Genomic DNA, 21,930 nt, shown 5'->3' with positions numbered 1-21,930 from the left:
CCTTTATAAGATCAACATCAGCAGCAGCTTCAGTTAGTACAAAGGGCTGTAAGTTGGAAAAAGATGTAGGAGGACACAACCTGGTCTGCCATCTTTATTGTGGAAGTAAAAAACATCTGCAGAGGACGAGGTCAGAAAGTTGCACAGGGATGGGGGACAAACAACAGAAGGTGGCACAACTATGCCCAGCAGTGCTCATCTGTCAGATCCCTGACTTACATCTCATGAGCCCCTCCACACTGTTCCTCACTGGACCAGCTGCAGACCCCACTTACAGAGAGGTGTATTTCCTCACACCCTTTAGCAGCTCCAAAGAGAAGCCGAAAGAAATCTTACTTTTGCTACTATCAGATACAGATGTTTTCATTAAACCAATGCAACCACAGAGAAATACATTTCCCAGAATTTCCTAACTCACACAACCATGCTGAATTTGTTGGGTGGTTTCTTTTTTATACCACTGTTCTAACATGCACTTTTTGCAGGAGAACTTCTACTCAAAACAAGCCTTTAAAACACTTTATCATTTTATTTACGGAAGTATAGTAGCACTGAACCTAAACTAGTCTCAATGCTAGCTGTGGAGTCATCCACAAGATAACGGGAACCAGATCTTTTTTTTTTTTAATGGAAACAATTTAATTTTGTTTTATTGTTCTAGTGAAACACATATTATAGCTTAATGCATAGCAGGAATATGAAATCATTTAAGTCCTCAGAGGCAAAACTTCTGGCTGTGGAAATTACAGAATTAGGACACAGTCTGTAAGTCATGTTGTATGGCGCTCTAGTGTCATTCTTCTCACCATCCATCCCACTCCGGTCTCCAACCAACATCCCTGATCCCCTTCTTTCTCACCTGCACCATACTACCGCCACCTCACCAGAAAACATTCCAGATCCTATCCATAGCAAAAGTGGTGAGAGAGCCAAACTAGCGGTGATGAGGGACCCCCATCAGGTGTTCTGGCTGTGTCTGAGCATCTTCTAGGAGGCACAGCAGTCCACCAGAGAAATGCTGCAAATAGCGGGCTGGACAAGCTCTGTGTTGTGGACCAGCACACACAATCCCCGAGACATTAATGCACAGCCTGAAAATAAATGACACCACGCAAAGCACAGGTCTTGGGAAATATACTACGTAGGTTCCATATAGGAGGAACCAGAAAGATGTCGCAGAACTGTATTTGGCACCACAGACTTAATGAATATAAGAAAGCACTGTAATGACTGATGGGATGTTGGACAAGAGGTACTGAATGCCACAAAACAGAGGACAGCGAGGAATACTGTGTGGTGTGGGATGGAGGGCTGCACAGCTAGCACATTATTAATACATGGTCCTACAAGGTATAGCTGACAATCCTATTTGACTCTATGTATTTGCTCAGTGGGTGTTTGCGCAGGGAAGAAGATGGGATATGTACAGAGAAGGTCTCTGCACTGCCAGTATTTGAGGTAACAACAATAAAGTCCCTCCTGCATGACACTGCTCTCGCCATATCCCCCCGATACAAAATATTCAAGGCACACCAAGTGCATTTACTGCCTAAGTGTTCAAATCTGCACATGCTATATCCCCAGGTTGCTGGTCAGACTGGTCTTCTGGGACCCGGGTGTTACTACCATCAGTCACTTCGTATAATATTGCTTAAAGTGAAGCAACATCTCACTTCTTACTGAGGGGTATGTCCTTTGGCAGGTTTCACCTCATCCCTCACATCTTCTTGCTACAATTTTCCAAGAAGCAGATATATGAAGCTAAGCTTACCAAGGGGCAGATCCCTATCACTGTACTTTTCTATATTACTAGATTTTAAAGTAATTCACAACCAAATTTAAAAAACAATTTTCACAACAGCACCAGACATGGGAGCATTCCCAGGAGCCATTCTCCTCAAAGTCTTGTAATTTCAATTGTAATGTTAATGCATTCACAGTAACATGCAGTTTACATCAGCACCATCACAAAATGAAACTTCAAGGTGTCAAAAATTCAAAGCTGTTTGAAGGAGGAAATATTTTTGCTTCACAGAGAGTTAACCTCAGTAAAATACAGCTACCTGTATTTCCACCTATATTATATTTTGCCTGCTGACACTTCAAAGCAATGCTTCTTCAGTTCATTATTCTCATGCATTTAACAATTCTTTGTCTGCATAGCACCACTGATTTCTTATGTATAGTCAATTTTACCTCATACTGAGTTTTTTCTATGTCACTATCTGTTCTTTTTCTTTTAAAAAGAACAATGTTACTTTCAAAGCTTGGTTTAGGAAAATATCTTTTTTTCTTTTTATGTTAACTCTTTCCATTAGGGTTGGCTTTCATACAAAACAAATTAATAATCAATTAAAAAAATAATCACGATTTCCATGCTCATCTCTGTTAAGCACAAATTCAACAGCTGAATGGACAGAAACTGGTAGAGAAAGCAACAATTACAAGAGGCAAAACCAGGCAGATACCTCCAAAAAACTAAGTCACCCATGGAGGAAAAAGTCTGTTAACCCAGTGGCTGATCCACCTTGTAAGGACCATAACATTCTCCCTCATCTCAAATACTCCCACTCCAAATTTCAGTTATATCAAGCTTCACATCAGCCAGATCTACAGCTGTACAGTAACCAAGGGGGAGGATTCTCTAAATTGGATTTTAATTAAGACTAAATAGTTAACATTTGTGAAAGTGATAAACTAACCATTTAACAGCCTTACTTCTAAGAGAGTGTTAAGTGGACAATCTCACCTTAAGGCTCATAGTTCTGTATTTGCAAAACAGATGCAAGAAGGGATGAAAATCCCATAAATGGTTTGCATTCTTAGTGTCTGACACAATTTATTCCCTGGGGAGAGCACTACGAGTGTACGTGTGTGTTTGTGGCAGATTGCATGCAATCTTTTACAATGAGGCCCTAATCCTGAACCTGTAACATTACTTTAAGCACCAAAAATAACCTACAGTTCTGCTGCTGTATTAACAACAGTGATCAAAATGTCATCTATTAACTTTTGCACCACAACAGGTTTGCGTTCCTGCTTCCCTGCAAGTCCAGTTCTTCCTCACTCTCCTCAGTTGCTCTTTTTATAAATATATAAACAAATTCAACAGATAATTCTTGTACACTTATATTAATGATTCAGAGCATATTACAGTTTCCTGAATGTAGACCCTGCTTTAACAACCACAAGTACATAATCACAAGAATATGACTATTCAGCTGAACACTTAACAGGAGATACCTATTAACAATAAAATCATACAGACAAAACTCTTCAACGTAATGTCCCCAGCCTGGGTTACAAAGACATCCAGGAGAAACTGCAAAGAGCACAAGATGAATTATTGCACTTATTCTTAACACAGTGGATAATCACAAAGCATGAACTCAATCCAGAAGTCTCCAAAACAGATGAAAAACAGGCTAGAAACAAATGGATACAAATACTGTCCCTAAAAGCAGTAGGTGCAAACATTTTTTAACCTGTTGGGGTTTTTTTAATCCGGTATGCTCCCCTTCCCAGTTTCTATTTCTAGGGTGACCTAGACATTCATTTCTTTTTTTTTTTTTTTTCTACTTACTGCTCCTCTCTTTACCTTTCAAATATCTTTAAGTTAAAAAAAAAAAAAAAAAAAAACAAAACAACAAAACAACAAGCATCCTGTTGGTGCTCTGAGGTTTTATGCTGTCCACTACCAGTTGTTACAAAGTTCAGTGTTTTTTGCAAATCAGTACAAAGAGTAGAAATAATGAGAAGCAGTAAATGCAAGGTTTCATGTGAAACTGAGTGCCTTATGTAGCTCCATGGCTAACATTACACTTGAAGAGAAGAATGGGGTAGAAAGAAGAGCTAAGTTATATTTCATAAGCACCGAAAAATTCTCAAAGCTTTGCTGGTCCTTGAAATACAGATTTGGAAGAAGCCTAACCCCTTTATTCCAACAAAAACTTATCTTGCCTTCAACATCACCATCCAGAGCAAAACTGAAATATGATATGCCCTCCTCTTCCCCTGATCTTTCGAGGGAGTTATTACCTTAATCACAGAATGGACTTACTAGAGCTATTAATTCAAAACATGTAAAAGGTTACAAAATTCCTTTTTAAAAAAATTACTTTTTTCTCTACCCCCCTCCCTTTTCCATCTTTAAAAGTTGCATCATTTTCATAAAAGTGCCATCTGATGGGTTGAAGAATATATGAAATAAAGTCACGGAAACTTAGAAGAGGCGGTTTGTCCACTAATAAAAAGATTATATTTGATCCAGAAATATCTTAAGTTTTATCCGAATGCAGTCATTTCCTTTGAACAACTTAAAGCTGCCTGAGCAGCCTCCCTCCTGGGTGCATACTTTATCTCAAGTACAATAGAGACTAATTTCCAAACTACCTAAGGAGATCAAACAACCTCTTCAAGCTGGAGCTTATTTCCACAGCTTGGACTTCCACAAGTTGGTCTGCTGCATGGTTAGTGCTGTGTAGCAATCTCTAGCTAGTGATCAAATTTTCAAACTTCCAAATCATGAGAAATTGCTCACTGTGCTCAAGGATGTATTTTGAAACATAAATTAAGAAGTAATACCTCGATGTGCTACCTCATAAAGGGAGACAAAACATGCAATCAGGTTGATCCTCTTCAATCCTAGAGAGTACTTCTGTTTGTTAACTATGCGGTGACGGATTTAAGACAGTGATTTATGGAAGCCTGTTTGATCGATGTTCATCTTTGTTCTTCACTTACAGGCACTGTAGTGACCTTATGTACACCTAGGTTAATCATTAGGTCTTACAGAGGGTAGGGAACAGTGGGGGAAGGTAAGGGGTGGGGAGAGAAAGGGAAAGGAGGGTTTCAGTTCCAAATTAAAAGCATTAGTGATTTTTAGAAGTTACTAAAAACAACCCCAAAGAAACAGTGTCTCACACAGATAATCTCTCTTCATGCAGACTTAGCTGCACATCCCCAAACCAAGCTTGCTACTCAAGAGCATGTGCTCTCTACCAAAACTTCTAGCGGTGCTCTCTCCACAAGTAACGGAGACTCATAAGCAGAAAGCTGTGAAGTACCAACTTACTTCCAAACTGTCACCACAAAGGCTACCAGGCACTCCTCTCTTCTGCCTATCATTATCTGGAAAAGAATGAGGGCTTCTCACCCAAGGTCTAATGCAATTCATCAAAACATTTGCTGCTTTTTGTCACTTCTATAGGCATCTTCTTTACTGAGAAAGGAAGTCCAAAATCTTCTGAAAAATGTTATAAAACAGACAAGAGACAGTGAGGCTGTTCCCACCCAAGTAAAACCAATGTGACAAATAGCACCTGGGAAAGAAGACCACATAACAGGAAAATACTGGGAATAAAGGGAAATACAGGCTCAAGAAGAAAGATGAATTACTATTGAAAATTTCCATTTGAGAAACTCAACCAAGAGGCAATTTAACTAACCTTTAAAACAGTTACACTGCTTCAACTACAGTAAGCACATTTTTTTTCATTATTTTCCTATCTTAGCATTTATTTTAAACTGACAGAAGTAGCAGTATCTCAAAAGCAAGCAATCCACAGAAAAGCATTATTGGCATATAATAAACAGTGTAACATATAAGACTTCTTATCCCAAAGTGACTCTCTCTAGACATCCCATCCCACGCACATGAAATAAGACACACATTTCTTATACCCCCAACATTTTCAATTCTAATAGATTTAACTATCATCAACCTCTTGATTTGCCAACACTAAGCTTCAACTAGTGTTTCCCCCTCACACACACAAACACTAATCCTGCTGAAAGATGCTGGAATGAGGGCCACAGAAACCAAAAACATGCATTTATCTGCACACCAGAGCTGACAGCAGCACCTCACACCCTCTTCCTAGAGGGGGAACTGGCGAGGCCTGGGGAGCTTTGGGACAGAGGGGCCAGGGCAAACCCCCATCCAGCCACACTCTCTCCATCTCCATGCCGAAATCTCCGGCAAGAGAAGCCTTTAGAGGCAACTACATAGCAAAACTCCCTGGCAAAGCAACAACCCAACTTCAAAAAAAACAACAAACCCATTCCTCTCCAAGATAAAAATCAAAACTTCAGCTCACTTTATCCAGAGCTGGACTTCCATCAGCCCATACATCCCATCACCAAGCCTTTGTTGATCTGGTTTACTGTTGCTAACATCATCTTCACAACAGCATGGATAAATACTCTTCCAAAGGAATAAAATGGAGGCAAGTATGAGCACAGAATTCAATCACATGCAATATTAATCTTCATCACAGTAACTAAACACTGACTACAGGCAACACAAAAGCACTGTCCCCTTTAAGGCATACTTCCTACGGTGGCTGCCTCCACAGCTTGTCAACTTTAACAGTACGGGGAAAATAGGTCAACATCTTTGCACTAAGATTCCTTATCAAGTAAAAAAGACCTTTGCTGGCCCTAAAAATAAATACTATGCTTCAACAGGTCAAGCACAAAGTCATTTCATTTTCTAAAAGCAGTAACAGTATGCTCTAGATTACCTGTTTGTGTCTCCAGCACATGAAACCTGCCTGATAACTTCACACGGTTAATACAGCCTAAAACCCCCCCAGCCCTTGGGCCTTCATCTCAAACATGCAATTAAGAGCTTGCTTTTTAAAAGTTTCAAGGTTTTTGTGGTTGAAGGAGTAGTTCATTAGTCACAAGAGCTCCTTTTCTTGAACTCTGGTAATGAACACCCTGATGCCTGTTCCCACAGTAGAAACAAGAGGGAACATTGCAAAACTGCCTGACTCTTGGCTTCCAAGAAGAAATGGGGTGATCCCTTTAATTTGGTTTGGCTGCCTTCTCGCACCACCATGTGGAACTGTTTTGGCTGATTGCAGCAAGGCCCATTACTCACATCTGCCTCTCCTTTGTGTATGCACCCTTGCAAACACTGTGATTGCTGTTACACCCATGAGCTAGTCAGGGAGCAGTGTGCTGTAAGGAAACAGCTGATGTAGTTGCCAGATAGCCAGCCTTCTAGCTGACAACTTCCTACACTGTTACAAAACATCTATGACTAGCACCTTACAATCTCGCAGTCACCAGGGAGGCATAAGTACAGGCACATAAGAATCACCAGCCATCAGCACCTGCTAATCACATTAATACCTCATAGCAAGCTGAATGAACAAAAAAATGCTGATGGCAAATACCTCTTTCCATCATGGACAGATCCCCAGAAATCACTTCTGGATTCTTCTAGGAGATGCTGTCATTACTTGGATGTATACATTACTTCATATTAAAAATCCCCACAACATTTACATCAGGAACTCTAGTTTCTTAAAAGTAACTGGTTGCATTATTTTATATAGCACATTGGAGTTCATCCCATGAGCCAGGACACAGAAGGAGCCTCAAGACCAAAAAACAAAAATCCTAACCCCTGTCCAAACAAAGGGAGCTTGAAACAGAGAGAGAAACCTAAGAAGAGGAATTACACCACCCGGTTGGACAATCAACCATTTCACTTAGCTTACTATCACCCTTCACCTACAAAGGGCTGAGAAGGTTGATGCCATCACAGCCAACAGCTCTGAAGAGAGCTTAACAGCAACGTGAAAAGGATCAGAAAGCTTAAAGGTGCTCAGGTAAAGTAGCCATTGAGTTCCCAACAATGAGTGAGGAAAGATGTGCAGAGCAACACCAGAAGGCCAAGCCACAAAGATCTGAGAGCAAAAAGCAGTGAGCACACATTTCATAGAATCACAGAATGGTTTGGGGTTGGAAGGGACCTTAAAGATCATCTAGTCCCAACCCCCCTGCCATGGGCAGGGACACCTCCCACTAGACCAGGTTGCTCAAAGCCCTGAACAACCTGGCCTTGAACACTGCCAGGGAGGGGGCAGCCACAGCTTCTCTGGGCAGCCTGTTCCAGTGTCTCACCACCCTCACAGTGAAGAATTTCTTCCTCATGTCTAATCTAAATCTACCCTCTTTCAGTTTAAAACCATACTCCTTGTCCTAACACTACCCTTCCCATCTTTCCTGCAGGCCCCTTTAAGTACTGGGAGGCTGCTAGAAGGTCTCCCCAGAGCCTTCTCTTCTCCAGGATGAAAAACAACAACTCTCTCAGCCTGTCCTCTTAAATGAGGTGCTTCAGGCCCCGATCATCTTTGTGGCCTCCTCTGGACCTGCTCGAGCAGGTCCGTGACCTTCTTACGTTGGAGTACCCAGAGCTGGACACAGTACTCCAAGTGGGGTCTCACGAGAGTGGAGTAGAGGGGGAGAATCACCTCCCTCAATCTGCTGGCCACACTCTCTTGATGCAGCCCAGGATACAGTTGGCTTCCTGAACCGCAAGAGCACATTGGCTCACAGTCAGTTTGTCATCCACTAGTACCCTCAAGTTCTTCTCCACAGGGCTGCTCTCAATCTACTCATCACCCAGCCTGTATTTGTGCATGGGATTGCCTCAACCCCCACGTAGGACCTTGCACCTGGCCTTGCTGAACTTCGTGAGGTTTGCACAGGCCCACCTCTCAAGCCTGTCCAGGTCCCTCTGGATGGCACGTCCCTTCCCTTCAGCGTGTCAACCGCACCACACAGCTTGGTCGTTGGCAAAACTGCTGAGGGTGCACTCAGTCCCACTGTCCATATCACAAAGATGTTGAACAGCACTGGTGCTTGATTTGTGGAGAAAGTCCACCGAGCACCCAGGCCTGAATAAATACAGTATCTCTCCTGAGTGTGCTAACACTGGTTTATTGCGTGCCAGGCATGAATCCACTTTTCGGATAACACTAGTCCCAACACCAACCCCTGAGTGACACCACTCATCCCTGTGCTCTACCTGGACATTGAGCCATTGACTGCAACTCTGAGTGCAACCATCCAACCAAATCCTTATTTACCAAGTGGCCCATTCATCAAATCTGTATCTCTCCAATTTAGGGGCAGGGATGTCAAGCAGGACAGTGGCATTTGACACAATAAAAGTGACAGCAGAGAGAGGGGAAGAAAAGACAGCACATCTAGCTAGACAAAAAAAAAAAATCCCAGAAACTTTGCAGGAGCAAAACACACTGATGATATTGTCCCAGTGACAGGAGAAACCTGCCTCAAGGCAGTCAATACAATAGGCATTTTAAAGCATATTGCTGAGGCACCTCAGCTTCCTTTGAACACACTGTGTCAGAAACAAGGTTTATCAGCTGAACAGTCAATCACCAAATCTCTCAGCTTGCCCATATTTTTATAATTGCTTTAAACATCTAAAACCATTGCTTCAAACAATTAGCTGACTGACATTTTCATTATTCCATGTTGTCTTACAGCCCTAGCTAGGTGTGCAGTGATGATGCTACTTCCTAAAATAGCAGAGACCTCAGAGTTCAAGTGCAACCACTCCAACTGTAAGAAAACCAAAGGCATCTAAGATCAGCAGTGGCAAAGCTGACTGAGGGATCTGTCTGAATCATACACAAATCCAAAACACTACCAACATTACTAGGAGTCCTACCTCCTTCCTAAATATAAAGTAGAGCAGAAGAGGGCAGGAAAGAGCCTGTATCTATCTCAGCCACTCCATCTGACATTCTCATACAGTATTTTTTGTGATTGTGAAGAGGCAAGAGCATGATCATATTCACCCTCTTAGTAGGGTAGTGACAAGATATTTCTGACTCTCTGCTGAAGCTCCAAACTTTCTGATACTTTTAAGGCACAGCAAAGCACCATCAGAAGTCAGGCAATTCAATTGATGGCTACTTGCTTCTTTCTCACAGCATTTCAGCTAAATTTGGTTTGGTGGTTTGTTGGTTTTTTTGCCTTTTTTTTTTTCAAAGATCGGTTACAGAATAAAGCTTTATTGGTGCAGCTTCCAGGGAGCATATAATTCCTACATGCCAGAAGCATCTCTGGGGAGGGCCCTCATACATATGGCTAACAAAGCTGCTAGGGGGATGCCGCAGGCAGAATAAAAATAGTTTAAATCTTAATATAAAACTAATTTCCAAAAGTTAACAGAATTTTGAGAACACCCAAACGACAGGAGGAAATATTAAAGAGAAAACATATTTCAGTAAAGCCACAAGAGATAATTAAGTTTCCAACTATCATTTCAACACACTCTTAACCCCTGGAAAACTGAGGATGATACTGGACAATAAAATTACATGAATTATGCTCAATTATACATGGGTTAGAAACCACACAGTCCATTCAGTATTCCACAGCAACCAAGGCATGTTAATTTGAGCAGAACCTGTAAGCACATATACAAGCTGACAATCTAGGAAATGACTACTTTGTGAATGACAGTTCAACAAAAGTCTCCAGGCATGACTAGCATGGGACTGACTCTACTGGGAGCTGGGACTCCTCCCCAAATACACTGCTCTGAGAAGCCAGTACTAATCTTACTACATTAAAACCTGACATACAGTGTTGCTAGTGGTACTATGGGCCACATCTCAGTGTCAAATTGTCAATGGCCTTCTTTCAAGAGACAATTTTATACATCAAAGATGCCCACTAGCTTGGAACCCAGGCATTGTGATGTGGTCTAAGAAGAAAAAAAATACTCAACAGCTTCCCAAAATATTCAAGACTAGCTACTTCATCAAAGGTTTGGTTCCAGCAACATCAATGGAAAACATCATTTTCCAACCGGTTTCCCGTCATAGCTAGCACCATGAAATAGGAGGGTTTCTGCTGTGAAAGAATAAAAAGTAGTCCCAGAAAGCTCCTCCAAGTGTTTCTAATTATACCACAAAGATCTAAAAAGTATCATCTACCCCTGATTCAATTACAACTGTTAGATGCTGCCTTTTTGTGAAGTAACATGTGGTGCTGCTCATCTTTCCATGTAGCTTTATAAGGTAATCCACAAATTAAAGACACTGCACTGGAGCTAGACAAAGCAGAAGGAAGAGGTCAGTTATTATCCCACTTGCACCTGTTATTACTCTCACATGCAACACTTCAAGAAGTCTGTGTTAAAATATCATCAGGTGCCAAATAGCACAATTACAGCTCTCCCACATACAAATCACACTGATTACGTTCAACAACTTTTTTGTACATCAGATGCCTAGTGACTAGCAATATTCCAACAACCCTGAATGATCTCTTTTCTTAAGCATACACATAATTTCTAAATGAGCGTGCCTTCTCATTTGTGGTTGGGATTTTCTGCACCCTGGCAGTTCTCAGGTCACCGATGAGGAAAGGCCAGTATCTACAACATTGAGCCAGGACCTGCAAGTTTCCTCCCTCTGCCGTGAACATCACGGGATGGACCCTGTTGGAGACTGACATGCCTGAACTCCCAGGATACTCAGTGGAGACCTACTCGGTACTAAATGGAGCCCAGAGCATGATTCAGCTCACTCTGAAACAGACACGGAGCACAAGATCTGCTGAGCTACTCTCTAGGCTCCAGTGACTATAACAGGAGTATAGACATCTCAATCATGTCTTAATCCTGATTTGACCAGAGGCAAATCACTTTCCTTCACCATATGCTCCACAACCCTAAATGCACATGTGAAGTAGCCCAAACAGATGTTTCAGGACCTTATAAGCAATGTAACTGCATTAGGTGACGAAAACAGTTAAGACAATCATGCTAATACTGTTTCTACTACATAGATACATAGATGCCTAATTCAGATTAGTTGGACCTGCACTGTGTAAGGTAGTCACACCCCAAATTCCTCACAAAATTAACTCCCTATCTTTAAAATTAAAATAACAGTAAATTCCTACTGAAGTGGGTGCTGAAAGAATAAATTAGAGACTGTAAAACACCAGGAACACTGTGATAATGATGGATTAAGGTTAAATGAAGATAAGAATTGCACAAGGTACCAAGAACACTTCATCAGCCCCCAGAGACTTTGTTTCTCAAGGCTCTATTCCAGTCATCTTCTTTTGACACTTTGAAATCTCAATAAAAGTACCATAACTAGCTAGAGTCCTACCAGTCAGCATCAGTCTGGTACACATACTCTAATAAAGTAGTAAGCAGTAAAACATTTAAGCAGCATGAAATGATCATAAAAGCAACCATGAAAACATCTCTCTCACTACTGAAAGCCCCCACTGCCAGTGAGTACCTGCTATGGAAGGACAGCATCCACCCCAGTCCATTTTAATGCTCCAGCTTTGGCACTGCTGCATTAAACCCACATCTACCCTCCCGAATAAGCAGCGCATCTTATTCTCAGTCAAAGTCCAATATTATATGTTCCTCCAAGATTACCATTAAATCCTAATAATAACTGAGGCCAAATGGTGTTAACTTTTTTTATAATGCAGTGATATCTAACATGTGTTATTGTGAGGTACAACCAAAACCAGCAAGAAATAAAAAAATTTATTGGCAGGTTTGATTTCCAAGTTCTTTTTTCGATCACATATGGATTTATTTATCTGGTGTTACTGTCTGAAATAGTGTGAAGCATGTATAGTTACAGAAAAGATAAAGGACTGTTTTTAAATACAAGGAAATAACTACAATGCTTTTATGTTTATACAGGGATTATATTTCACAAGAGGTATAATATTACATCCTCGGGTGAGTACGGCCTAAGTCCAAATACTACACAGAACACTACAAATTTTAAAGATAAAAAAATACAAGCACACAGAATTTATAGCATATTTATCTTTTGGTTCCTTTTTCTTCCAGAGCTTCCATTACAGCTTGCACTAGGAATGCCAACAATTACTAAGTTTTATGTTTTGCTATAATCCTTTTGAAATTCTGTTTGGTGAAGCTAACAAAATACAAACAGCAAGAATCCTGCACCTTGTGAAGGATGGGCAAGTGAAACAGTGAATACACATCACCACTAGAACTATTCAGGAGGGGGGGGAAAGAAAGGGGAAAAAAAAAAACAAACACACTCATGTCAGAGTAGGCATCTGCATTTCACTAGGTTCCCACTCTTCCTCTACAATACTCTCTGGGCACAGCTCCATCCCCTGGTCCCTGCAGATGTTTTTCAGTCCACATTCTTCAGGCATGTCCGAACTTGTTCTTGTAGCCCTCCTTCCTCGGGGGAAGTCCTACATGGGGGGGGCCAGGGGAGCCTTCATCCCGTATTGTTCCCTTCTCCTTCCCAACTCTCATAACCAAGCACACGTCTTCTCAGCAATAGGGTGCCAAGATACCTGCTCAGGTACAGCTTTCTGACTCCTGCAGCAGTGGGATAGCAGCCAACTCAAAATTAAATTTTCAAGGGACTGAGTTATGATACTGCGGTCCTGATGAAAAAGACTGGTAGGTTTTCATTCTTCTATTTACATGTCCACCTGTCACCAAAAGGTTGCCTTTTGGCCATCACAGCAAGGACACAGCTCTTTCACAATGCTAGTTCAGGAGAAGGAAGTAAGTAGTGCCAAGACCTGCAGCTCGGAACAAAGCGTCTCTGGAACTGGCAATAGCAGTAACATCACAAGAGAAGGCAGAAAGCCTCTCTTATTAGATAAGGGTCTTTTACAAGCTACAAAGCTAGAAAGTCCAACAGAAGCCCTTAACCAGGCTGTCTCATTGAGTAGTAATATATCCAAAGGAGGCAATACCTTGAGCACTTCCCTCCTGTCCTGGCTAGGTATCAGACAAGATATCTTTTATTTAATGACAAAATGGGCATGTTGCAGAGCTTTCCATAAAGCATTCACCCAGCAAACTTCATTCCAGTAATACAAGACTCTGAGATAAGGAAAGATATTATTAATGATAAAAGGATGGCAACCTAAGCAACATTCATTTTGCACACACAAGAGACATCAGGATCATTAGCCTAGAAGCATGTACCAACACTTGCTTTAGCAGAAGCCTTAGCCCTTGATGAGCACCAATTAAGTTTTAAATGGAGCTCTCTCCTTTGATCAAGGAGCAAGATAAGATCACATTTATGCCACAGAGCTTTGAGTGCAACAGCACACCAGGCACTTTGCTTACCTACACCTAACTACTAGTACAAAAAACAGCCAAAAAACCTAAAGAGATTCTGTCATTGCAGTGGCAAAGAACTGTCTTCATGTGAAAGGGTATCAGAGAAGCACATACAAGAAACTACATGAACTCAGCACTGATGCAATATTATAACATAATTTAGCCAGATACTGAATGCATGTCAGTAGACCAAAGTTACAGAGGTCAGTGATTTGATCTCACCAAATCAAACACAGATGCTTGGTTTTGTCCAGCATGTGTAATGTTTGATTAAAATTAGCTACATTTTATAATAGCATAAATATCTATTTTAATAAGTAATAAATGTTTAAAGCCAGTGAAACTGATCAGGCTGACTCAGCGTACCTCCCGCAGATCCCCCAAACTGTGAAACATTATTGCTTATGCTCTGAAAAGACAGGGGCAGGCATATGGAAACCCACAGGCAATTTCCTCGTGCAAAGGAAGCATGGCTCCAGGATCTGAATGATAGCCTCAGACTCCAAAGTCATCACACTCTAGTAATGAGAGCCCAAATGACAAAAAGACTGTATACCCTGCCTAACATCAGATGGAGATGCACAGTCAAACAACATTTTTATTTGAATTTCCTATCTCTTGCCGCAGCCCTGTAGACAAACACACTAAAAATCTGTGAGCACTCCCATGAACACAAGACGTTGGGTCCTGAAGAACTACCATAAATACATTAGAAGTTGCTATACAGGCCCTAGCTCCATGAACTCCTCTCCACTCTTCCTTTCCTCTCCCCAAGTTAGCGCTGAAAACAACACTACCTCCTCCCTTTAGCAGGACTTACATAGCTGAGTTATGTGCAGGACGGAGCGAGAAGACACTGCGGAAACACCATCCCTCTTGGGAGGTGAGACCTGACTGTGCCACATTATTAAGAAAATGCAAGGTACAAATTAAGACCAATATCATCACTTTTATGGAAAAAATGCAACGGTAATCAACTTTTTCCATTTAATCCATAGAGGCACTGTTTGGATTTATTCATTAACATACCTTCTTTGTGAAGCTTCCCTGTAAGTAAAAATCTTGTCCTAAAACAATGCAGCAAACTGAAAGCTGAGCAGTCTCACCACCTCTTCTGCAATCCCTAACTGTCACTAGTCACTGTCTGTATGACGTACCTGGAAAGAGCTCATCTGTTAGACCATGACTTAAATGAGGCAATCCAGAAGTTTACGTTTAAGAAATCAAAAGAAAAGAACAAACACCACCCAAAAAACCCCACATACTTTTGAATACTTGCTAACAGGCTGTATGCACACATCACTCATAACTGCAAATCATCTAATAGCATGTGTTGGATAACAGCCTTTTGTCAGGGTCTTTTACTTAAAGTAAAACATCATGACAAATTTCATCACACATTTTATCCAGTGCCCTGTATTTTGTCTTCCCTTAGCTCTTGCAGTGCTAGACAGCATACAAACAAAGGCATGAGCCTTGGCCAACAGGATTTACACGCTGAAAACTTGGGGTCCCAGGCATAAGTGCAAGGAATGAACCCATAACAGGAGTTACAAAAATCTGACACACATGCAGCCTCATCAAAATGAGGCTTTTCCTGCAGAAGTCTCCAACAGCAGATACAAATGACTTCGTGCCACTCAAGGAAAAGCTTTAAAGAAGGAAAAAAGCAACTGACCCCTGGCCAATCTCTGCAACTTCTACTGAGCAGTTAGAAGAAAATTGTCTTAATACCACCTTACATCTCTAGTTGATTAATACTAAGTAAGAATCTTCGCTCTTAACGCTACTACCTATGTTCAGGTACTACCTAAATACACCTTGTATACCTAAAATTGTCAGTTTCACTAAATGCCTCTACAAAGGATACTATCAACTTTTCGCCAATGCCCATTGTGATTTTAGCATTTAAAGTGTTGCTTTTCCAGACATTACACTGACAGCATTCAGCATCTATACTTTCTGATGTTTGGTTAAAATAGTTTGAACAGCAACTCAACAGCAAATAAACAGAGCTGACTGTGAACGTGAAAAGATGGAGGGGGGGGGGAGTTGTAGTAAAAAAAAACCCAAATAAAAATCACAGAACCCACAAGCAGCTCAAGAAAGTGTAACACAGCAAAACACAGGAAAATGGGATCTAAACACATGAATAGAGGCCAACTTTGGTTTATTTTTTTCATACACATTCACTGATCTTAGCAACAATGAATGAATAATTTTAAGACTGCAGCAGTACAAACTCATTATGCAACTTTTTACTTTGTTTCAACCCACAAATACATACAAATAGATGTATTTAGTATATTTATCTTTTGCTTGTAAAACATTATGGGCCAGCTCTATTCAGAACTTCAGATGAGATATGCAAAGAGTGGTTATTCAATGTCATTTTCTGATCTATTTAACAAATACTCAATACAAGTATTTTTTAAGTAACTAAGTGAACAGATGAAAGAGATTCTTCTGCTGTGGGCAGCTCTCTACTCTTCACTGAAAGCAAAATACTCTGTCTCAAAAAATAACCAGGGGTGTCTTCATGTTAGATTTTCCCAAGTAATTTGAACACAACAGCATTCACTTGAGAGTACCTAAAAAGAAAAGGAAGGCTAAAAAAATAACTCCAGTGCTATGCATCACCCATAATTGTTTCTAAAATCCAGCTATGGTTTACAGCTCCCAGTACACACAGTTAACATAACTGACCTTGTTGAAATTGCCCTGGGTAAGCAAGATAGCTCCAAAAAAAGAACACCAGGCCCTCACGATTAATTGCTAACTATTAATAAATTAGCATATTTCTCCCTCTTCTCCCAGGCATACCTATAAATAAATATAGTTGCCCGAAAGCTTTACCAGGAATGGAAATCAGAGTATTTCATTATATAAGAGGCACAGGAATAAGCGATATCACTGAACTACTGAGGAAGGGAATAACCAAACCTGGAGTGCAATAAAGAGAGCAAAGCAGACGCATGATCCCCATCTAGCTGAGTCTACAGCTACAACGACAAAGGCCAAATTGTAATGGAGCCTCACAACAACGAAGGCTTCTAACCGCAAGCACGTCAAACTGTCTTTACAGTGTAAAATTTGGCTTGAAGTCACAACTCACGTTAAGTATGTGAGGCCTGAGGGCAGGGGGAAGAGACAGATCAGGCTACAGCAAACAATGAGGAGGCACATAGATGTTCTCTAAAAAGACAGTGACATTTCTCACACAGGAACCTCTATTCCATATACAGCTGTCCTCCCCCTCGCATCTTTTGAGGAATGACTTTAGCTACAGGGTCTTCAGTGGCCAGGGGCTTCCAAGACCAGAGAAAATTTCTCCACATCATCAGATGATTCTGTTTCCTTCAAACTGTTGCTACAGCAGCAAAATTAAGTCACTTTTGTGCTGGATATTTCACCATGTGCACAATCCTCTGGAACTAAACAGGTTCTTGCTGGCTTCTGCACTCAGGATAGCCCAGAAAACTCACACCAGCAGTGTACTGCAGATGTGTTACAACTTCCATGACCTGTCCCACAATAACCTGAGTAACTCCAGGAATCTCCCTTGAGTACCTCTGGGGGAATTCAGTCTCACAGACACATGAGGGGCTGCTGTTAGACACAGGTGAGGACTTTGAGCCTGTAAGCATCTTAGCCTTCACAGGAGCAAGACCACAGGTCAGCCACAACACCATCCAGATGTTAGTTTATACCCCAACAAGAATCAACTCACAAAAACAACAAAAACAAAGAAGTCTTCCCAGTATATCCATGAAAACAGTACAGGCTATACCATTCAAAGAACATAAACTCCACATCAACTCAGCCAGAAGTCAAATCAGCATAGCACCCCAGCCAATGTAGTACCTTTTCATGGCAGTGGCCCCTGAATACTATTTGAATGTGTGTCACGCTGTAAGAGAAACCTGTAACTATACCACCACTTACTTCCAGACAGAAAGCAAGGAGGTGCTTATAAAAATATCAGAGTTTTCAAACACTCATGCCCTAACTAAAAAGTTATCACATGTTTGGTCAAAGCTAGAGAAATGCCTTGTGTACACAGAAAACTGCTAGCAAGTAAAAGTGTAACTCTTCCTCAGCAGCTTTGGTTTAACTAGACCAACTCTTACTAGCTACATAGCCTGCTACCAACAGCACAGCGCACTCTGCCAGAAAAACACACCCTTGTTCGCAAAAAATAGCAGCATTCTAGTCTGAATTAGCAAGAGAAGACAAGCAACTGCATTTTGTATCAGCTGTTGTTGGTAACAATGACCAGAGCACTTTATTTAAAACCTGACTACAAAAATCATGTTCAGCTTACTAATTCTTAATAGGTTCTATTTTAAATTCTAGATATATACTATTTAGAGTATTTACCTAGGAGTGAACAGCTAAAAAAAAATATCACATAACAAAATTCTTCAGGATAAAAGTTACCTTGCTAAAAAAAGTTAGTTCAAAAGCCACTTCTAAAAAAAACCAAAGGCAAATTCACCAAGAGCAAATAACTAACTGTTCAGCAGTGGTCATACAGCTTACTGTTGAACTTTGATTTTTAGGGTTTCTTTCATGGAACAGGGGGAAATTTCCATGCTTCTTTTAGTTTGGAAAAGCTATTTTAAAAAAAAAAATCGATTTACAGGTGTTTGATTATAAAAACATTTGGAATAAGAAAAAAAAAAAAAAAAGAGGTTCCTGGAGAAATATTCTCAGTTTTACACTGAACATTAAAATGGATTAAATCAGACCACTTATTTCTGCTTCTCTCTACATTCTTCCAAGATGTTTTTATTGTTGTATGATAAGCATGCATCATTATCTGCAAAACCAATCTCCCCACTGAGAGTTGGCATCTCCCATCAGTTATTTATGTCATTCTTCTAGAATATATGGCACCACAGCACTAACTACAGGCAGCAGCTATCACCAGCCAAATACTTTCTCCCAGAGCTTGACCAGTTCAGGGACAGTCAGGCCATCACGCTTCCTCGATGGCATGTGTAAGAGAAGAAATGACAAACTCCCCTCCAATCACTGGTTTTATAAAACTAATGTTGAGAACTAAATATAATATTCCATAAGGTAAAACACAGAATATTGGTCTTCAGTCAAACATAAAATCCAGTGGCTGTGAACTACACAGTACTTAAAAATAAGCTATGAAACACTGTGCTAACAAGGCAGTTAGCTAGCTATTACAGTGTCTATTTTAACGTGCAGAGATGAAAGTGTAACCATAAAGAAAAATTTTTCACATCTCATTTCTTTATTACAGTCTTGACATGCAGGGAGTGACATAAAATGACGCTGTGCACCAAAGAGGTCAAAAGCTTACCTAGAAACTGAAAAACAACAGCAGAAACAAAAGCCACCAGCAGTCTTTAATTTATTCCTTTGCATTTCAAAGGACACGTGTTCGCATTAGTCAGAAGATCCACCTCCCAACTACAGCCAGCCCTCAAATTACTCTGCATAACACTAATTGAGAGTCCAGCTAAAGAGTTACCTGTTTAAGGAACCTGCGAGTAAAATAAATTATGCAAGAAAGCAAGCCAAGCATGCTTAAGTATAATAAAGCCTTTTAAAATGATTAGCAGGTTTACTCTTTAATCTGGCAAGGTAACAAACTTTCAGTGCCCAAGAGAAAAAACACGATGAAGGAAAAGCATTATATAAATATTCCACATGCCAAAGCAAAAAGCCTATTTCAATTGGAACAATGCACTGCTGTTTAAACCAATACCAATCGGGGGGGGGGGGGGGGGGGGGGAGACATCTTTCTGTGGAAGTTATTTATATGTCAATGCATAACTTCACAGCACGTTTGTATGGAATCCTCTTCTCACAAAGGCTGCTTGGACCATCCCTCACTGGCACCGGCCCCCTCATGCACATGTTCACGCTCAGGAGGGCCGGCAGTATCCATCTCGCACTCTATGAAAACATCAGCCTGCTTTCCAAATTTGCCTCAGACTTGAGCCGAGCTCCTGCCAAGCGCTGACCACAGGCACGCAGTCTAATCAGCATTATGGTCCTGAGACAGAGGAGTAATGGCTGCTGTAAGTAAATGCCGCTTCTAATCCAGGGAAACTTTCACCTCTGAAAACATTCCTAACTTCACATCAACTTCAACTCCAGCAAAGCCTGTGAAAATACTTCATGTAACAAAAGACTATCACACTAAAACGTAGTCCTACAAGAAAAGAGAAGTACATTTCATGAGTCATAAATCCCTCACCTAACTCAGTTTTATTCCCTTTTGATTTACTCCCCGTAGAGTGGGAACTGTGAGAGCAATATCCCAGTTGGCATTCACAAAGCAGGCACAAGGTCCAAACAGAGTTGACAAAACTGAGCTTTAATCTGCTTCCAAAGAAAAACCCAAAGACACCCTGCACTGCAAAGGTCCCCCACGGCGGGAAGGGGGTACCCCACGGGCACAGCCCACGACCCAGCACCCACTTCTTCCCCACCTTCTCCCACCCACCAAAGTGCTTCCCAGAGCTGGACGCAGGGACAGGCTTCCCAAAGGCCTCCTTCACCCATCAGTCCCGCTGAGATTTCCCGCAGCTCTGCCAACTTCGTGAATGTCCCTCGAAGCAGAGCAGGAAGTTTTTATAAGGGAGAGAGGGAGACAAACAAGCACACACACGAGAGATGAGGGGTGGGAGGCAGGGAGGGATGATCTTTAAGGTCCCTTCCAACCCAGTGGTTATTCTATGATTCTATGGATGGCTGGACAGACAGACGAAGGGGCCGCTATTCAACGCTCTGAGCGGGAGCCCAGGGTATTAATCCCCATCACCATTAAACAGGATTAAGAGTTCTTGCTTACTTGAGCTAGTTTATTAAGTTTTTGCTTAACTTACAAAACTGACTTTTTGCGACTAGTGTGTGGGTTCTGCTTGAAAAACTGGAAGTTAACTTACATGGATTAACCACCTGCCCGAAGGAGAACAGTTACTATCTCTGTGCAAGCAGACTGGCCAGCACGACCACAGAAGGGGACCGTGCCCCGCCAAGCCAGCCACCCTCACACAGCCCTGTGCAAAGCTCACCTCCCCCCCTCCCCACGTCCAAAAAAAACCCAACCAAAAAGCCCTAAACCCCACAACGCCAGGTACACACAAGTGCACTAACAGGTAAGGAGACAAGTCGGGAGGGAGCGGTAAACCGCCAACTCCCAACAGCGCGTCGGGGCAGTCCCGGAGCTCAGCCGGCGGGGCGGCCACGGCGCCGGGGCTGGCCAAGGCCCCGCTCGCCACGCCGGCCATGCGGCCGCCCCGCCGAAAGAGCCCGGCTCCGGGGAAAGAGAAGCCGCGGGGGCAGCGGGCGGGTCCCCCCCCCGCGGCAAGCCCGGCACCGGGAAGTTCCCGCGGCGCAAACCCGGCCGGGCCCGGCGCCCTCTTACCCTTGGTCCAATCCACCACTTGCTTCGGGCTCCACCTGGTCACCGGCTCCATGGCGGGCTCAAGCCCCGCAGGAGACCGCAACCGGGCTCCTCCGGACGCGGACTCCTCGTCTCCTCTCAAACTCCCATCCCGGCAGCGCCGCTCCGGGCCGCCCCCTCCCCGCGGCCTGGCTCCTCCCGCCGGCCGCGGCCTGGCCCGCCCCGCTGCCGCTCCGCCCTCAGGTGCTGGCCTGGGCCGGGCCGCGCCGTTACGGCCGTAGCGAAAAGTGCTGAGGGGAAACTTCGTGGGGTCCCTTCGGTTTCTCCCGGGAAGGGGAAAGGGGAGGGGGTGGGCGTGCGGAGACAGTGCTTTTAAACGCCTGTCACCTTTCGGACTCTGCCTGCACCCCCTGCCCCAGACTGGTAGCCTGTAAAGTCCCAAAAACATGCATTAACCAGACACTTCGCCTAACATTTTGATTTCATTACTGTCCGTAAGTCACATCCAGCTTTGACTTTGTTGTGTATAAATTTGCGCAGAAAGGACACTCTGAAGCAGCGTGGTGGCTGAGACCACGCTACCAGACTCCTCACGTGT

General features: G+C 42.3%; 1 protein-coding gene across 1 annotated transcript in view; it reads right to left on the bottom strand.

Annotated features, from left to right (window-relative positions):
• LOC141956223 (CNK3/IPCEF1 fusion protein-like) overlaps positions 1-21,494 on the bottom strand; it is a 155,785-nt gene extending 134,291 nt beyond the window's left edge. The window contains 1 exon segment of the mRNA XM_074896532.1: positions 21,354-21,494. Within this exon segment, the coding sequence (XP_074752633.1) occupies positions 21,354-21,405 (52 nt within the window). The 5' untranslated portion in view covers positions 21,406-21,494.
• Between the last annotated feature and the right edge of the window lie 436 nt (positions 21,495-21,930).

The sequence above is a fragment of the Athene noctua genome, chromosome 1 (assembly GCF_965140245.1).
Source record: "Athene noctua chromosome 1, bAthNoc1.hap1.1, whole genome shotgun sequence".
NCBI lineage: Eukaryota > Metazoa > Chordata > Aves > Strigiformes > Strigidae > Athene > Athene noctua.
The sequence above is the reverse complement of the archived record's forward strand: the minus strand, read 5'-3'. Positions and strand labels throughout refer to the sequence as shown.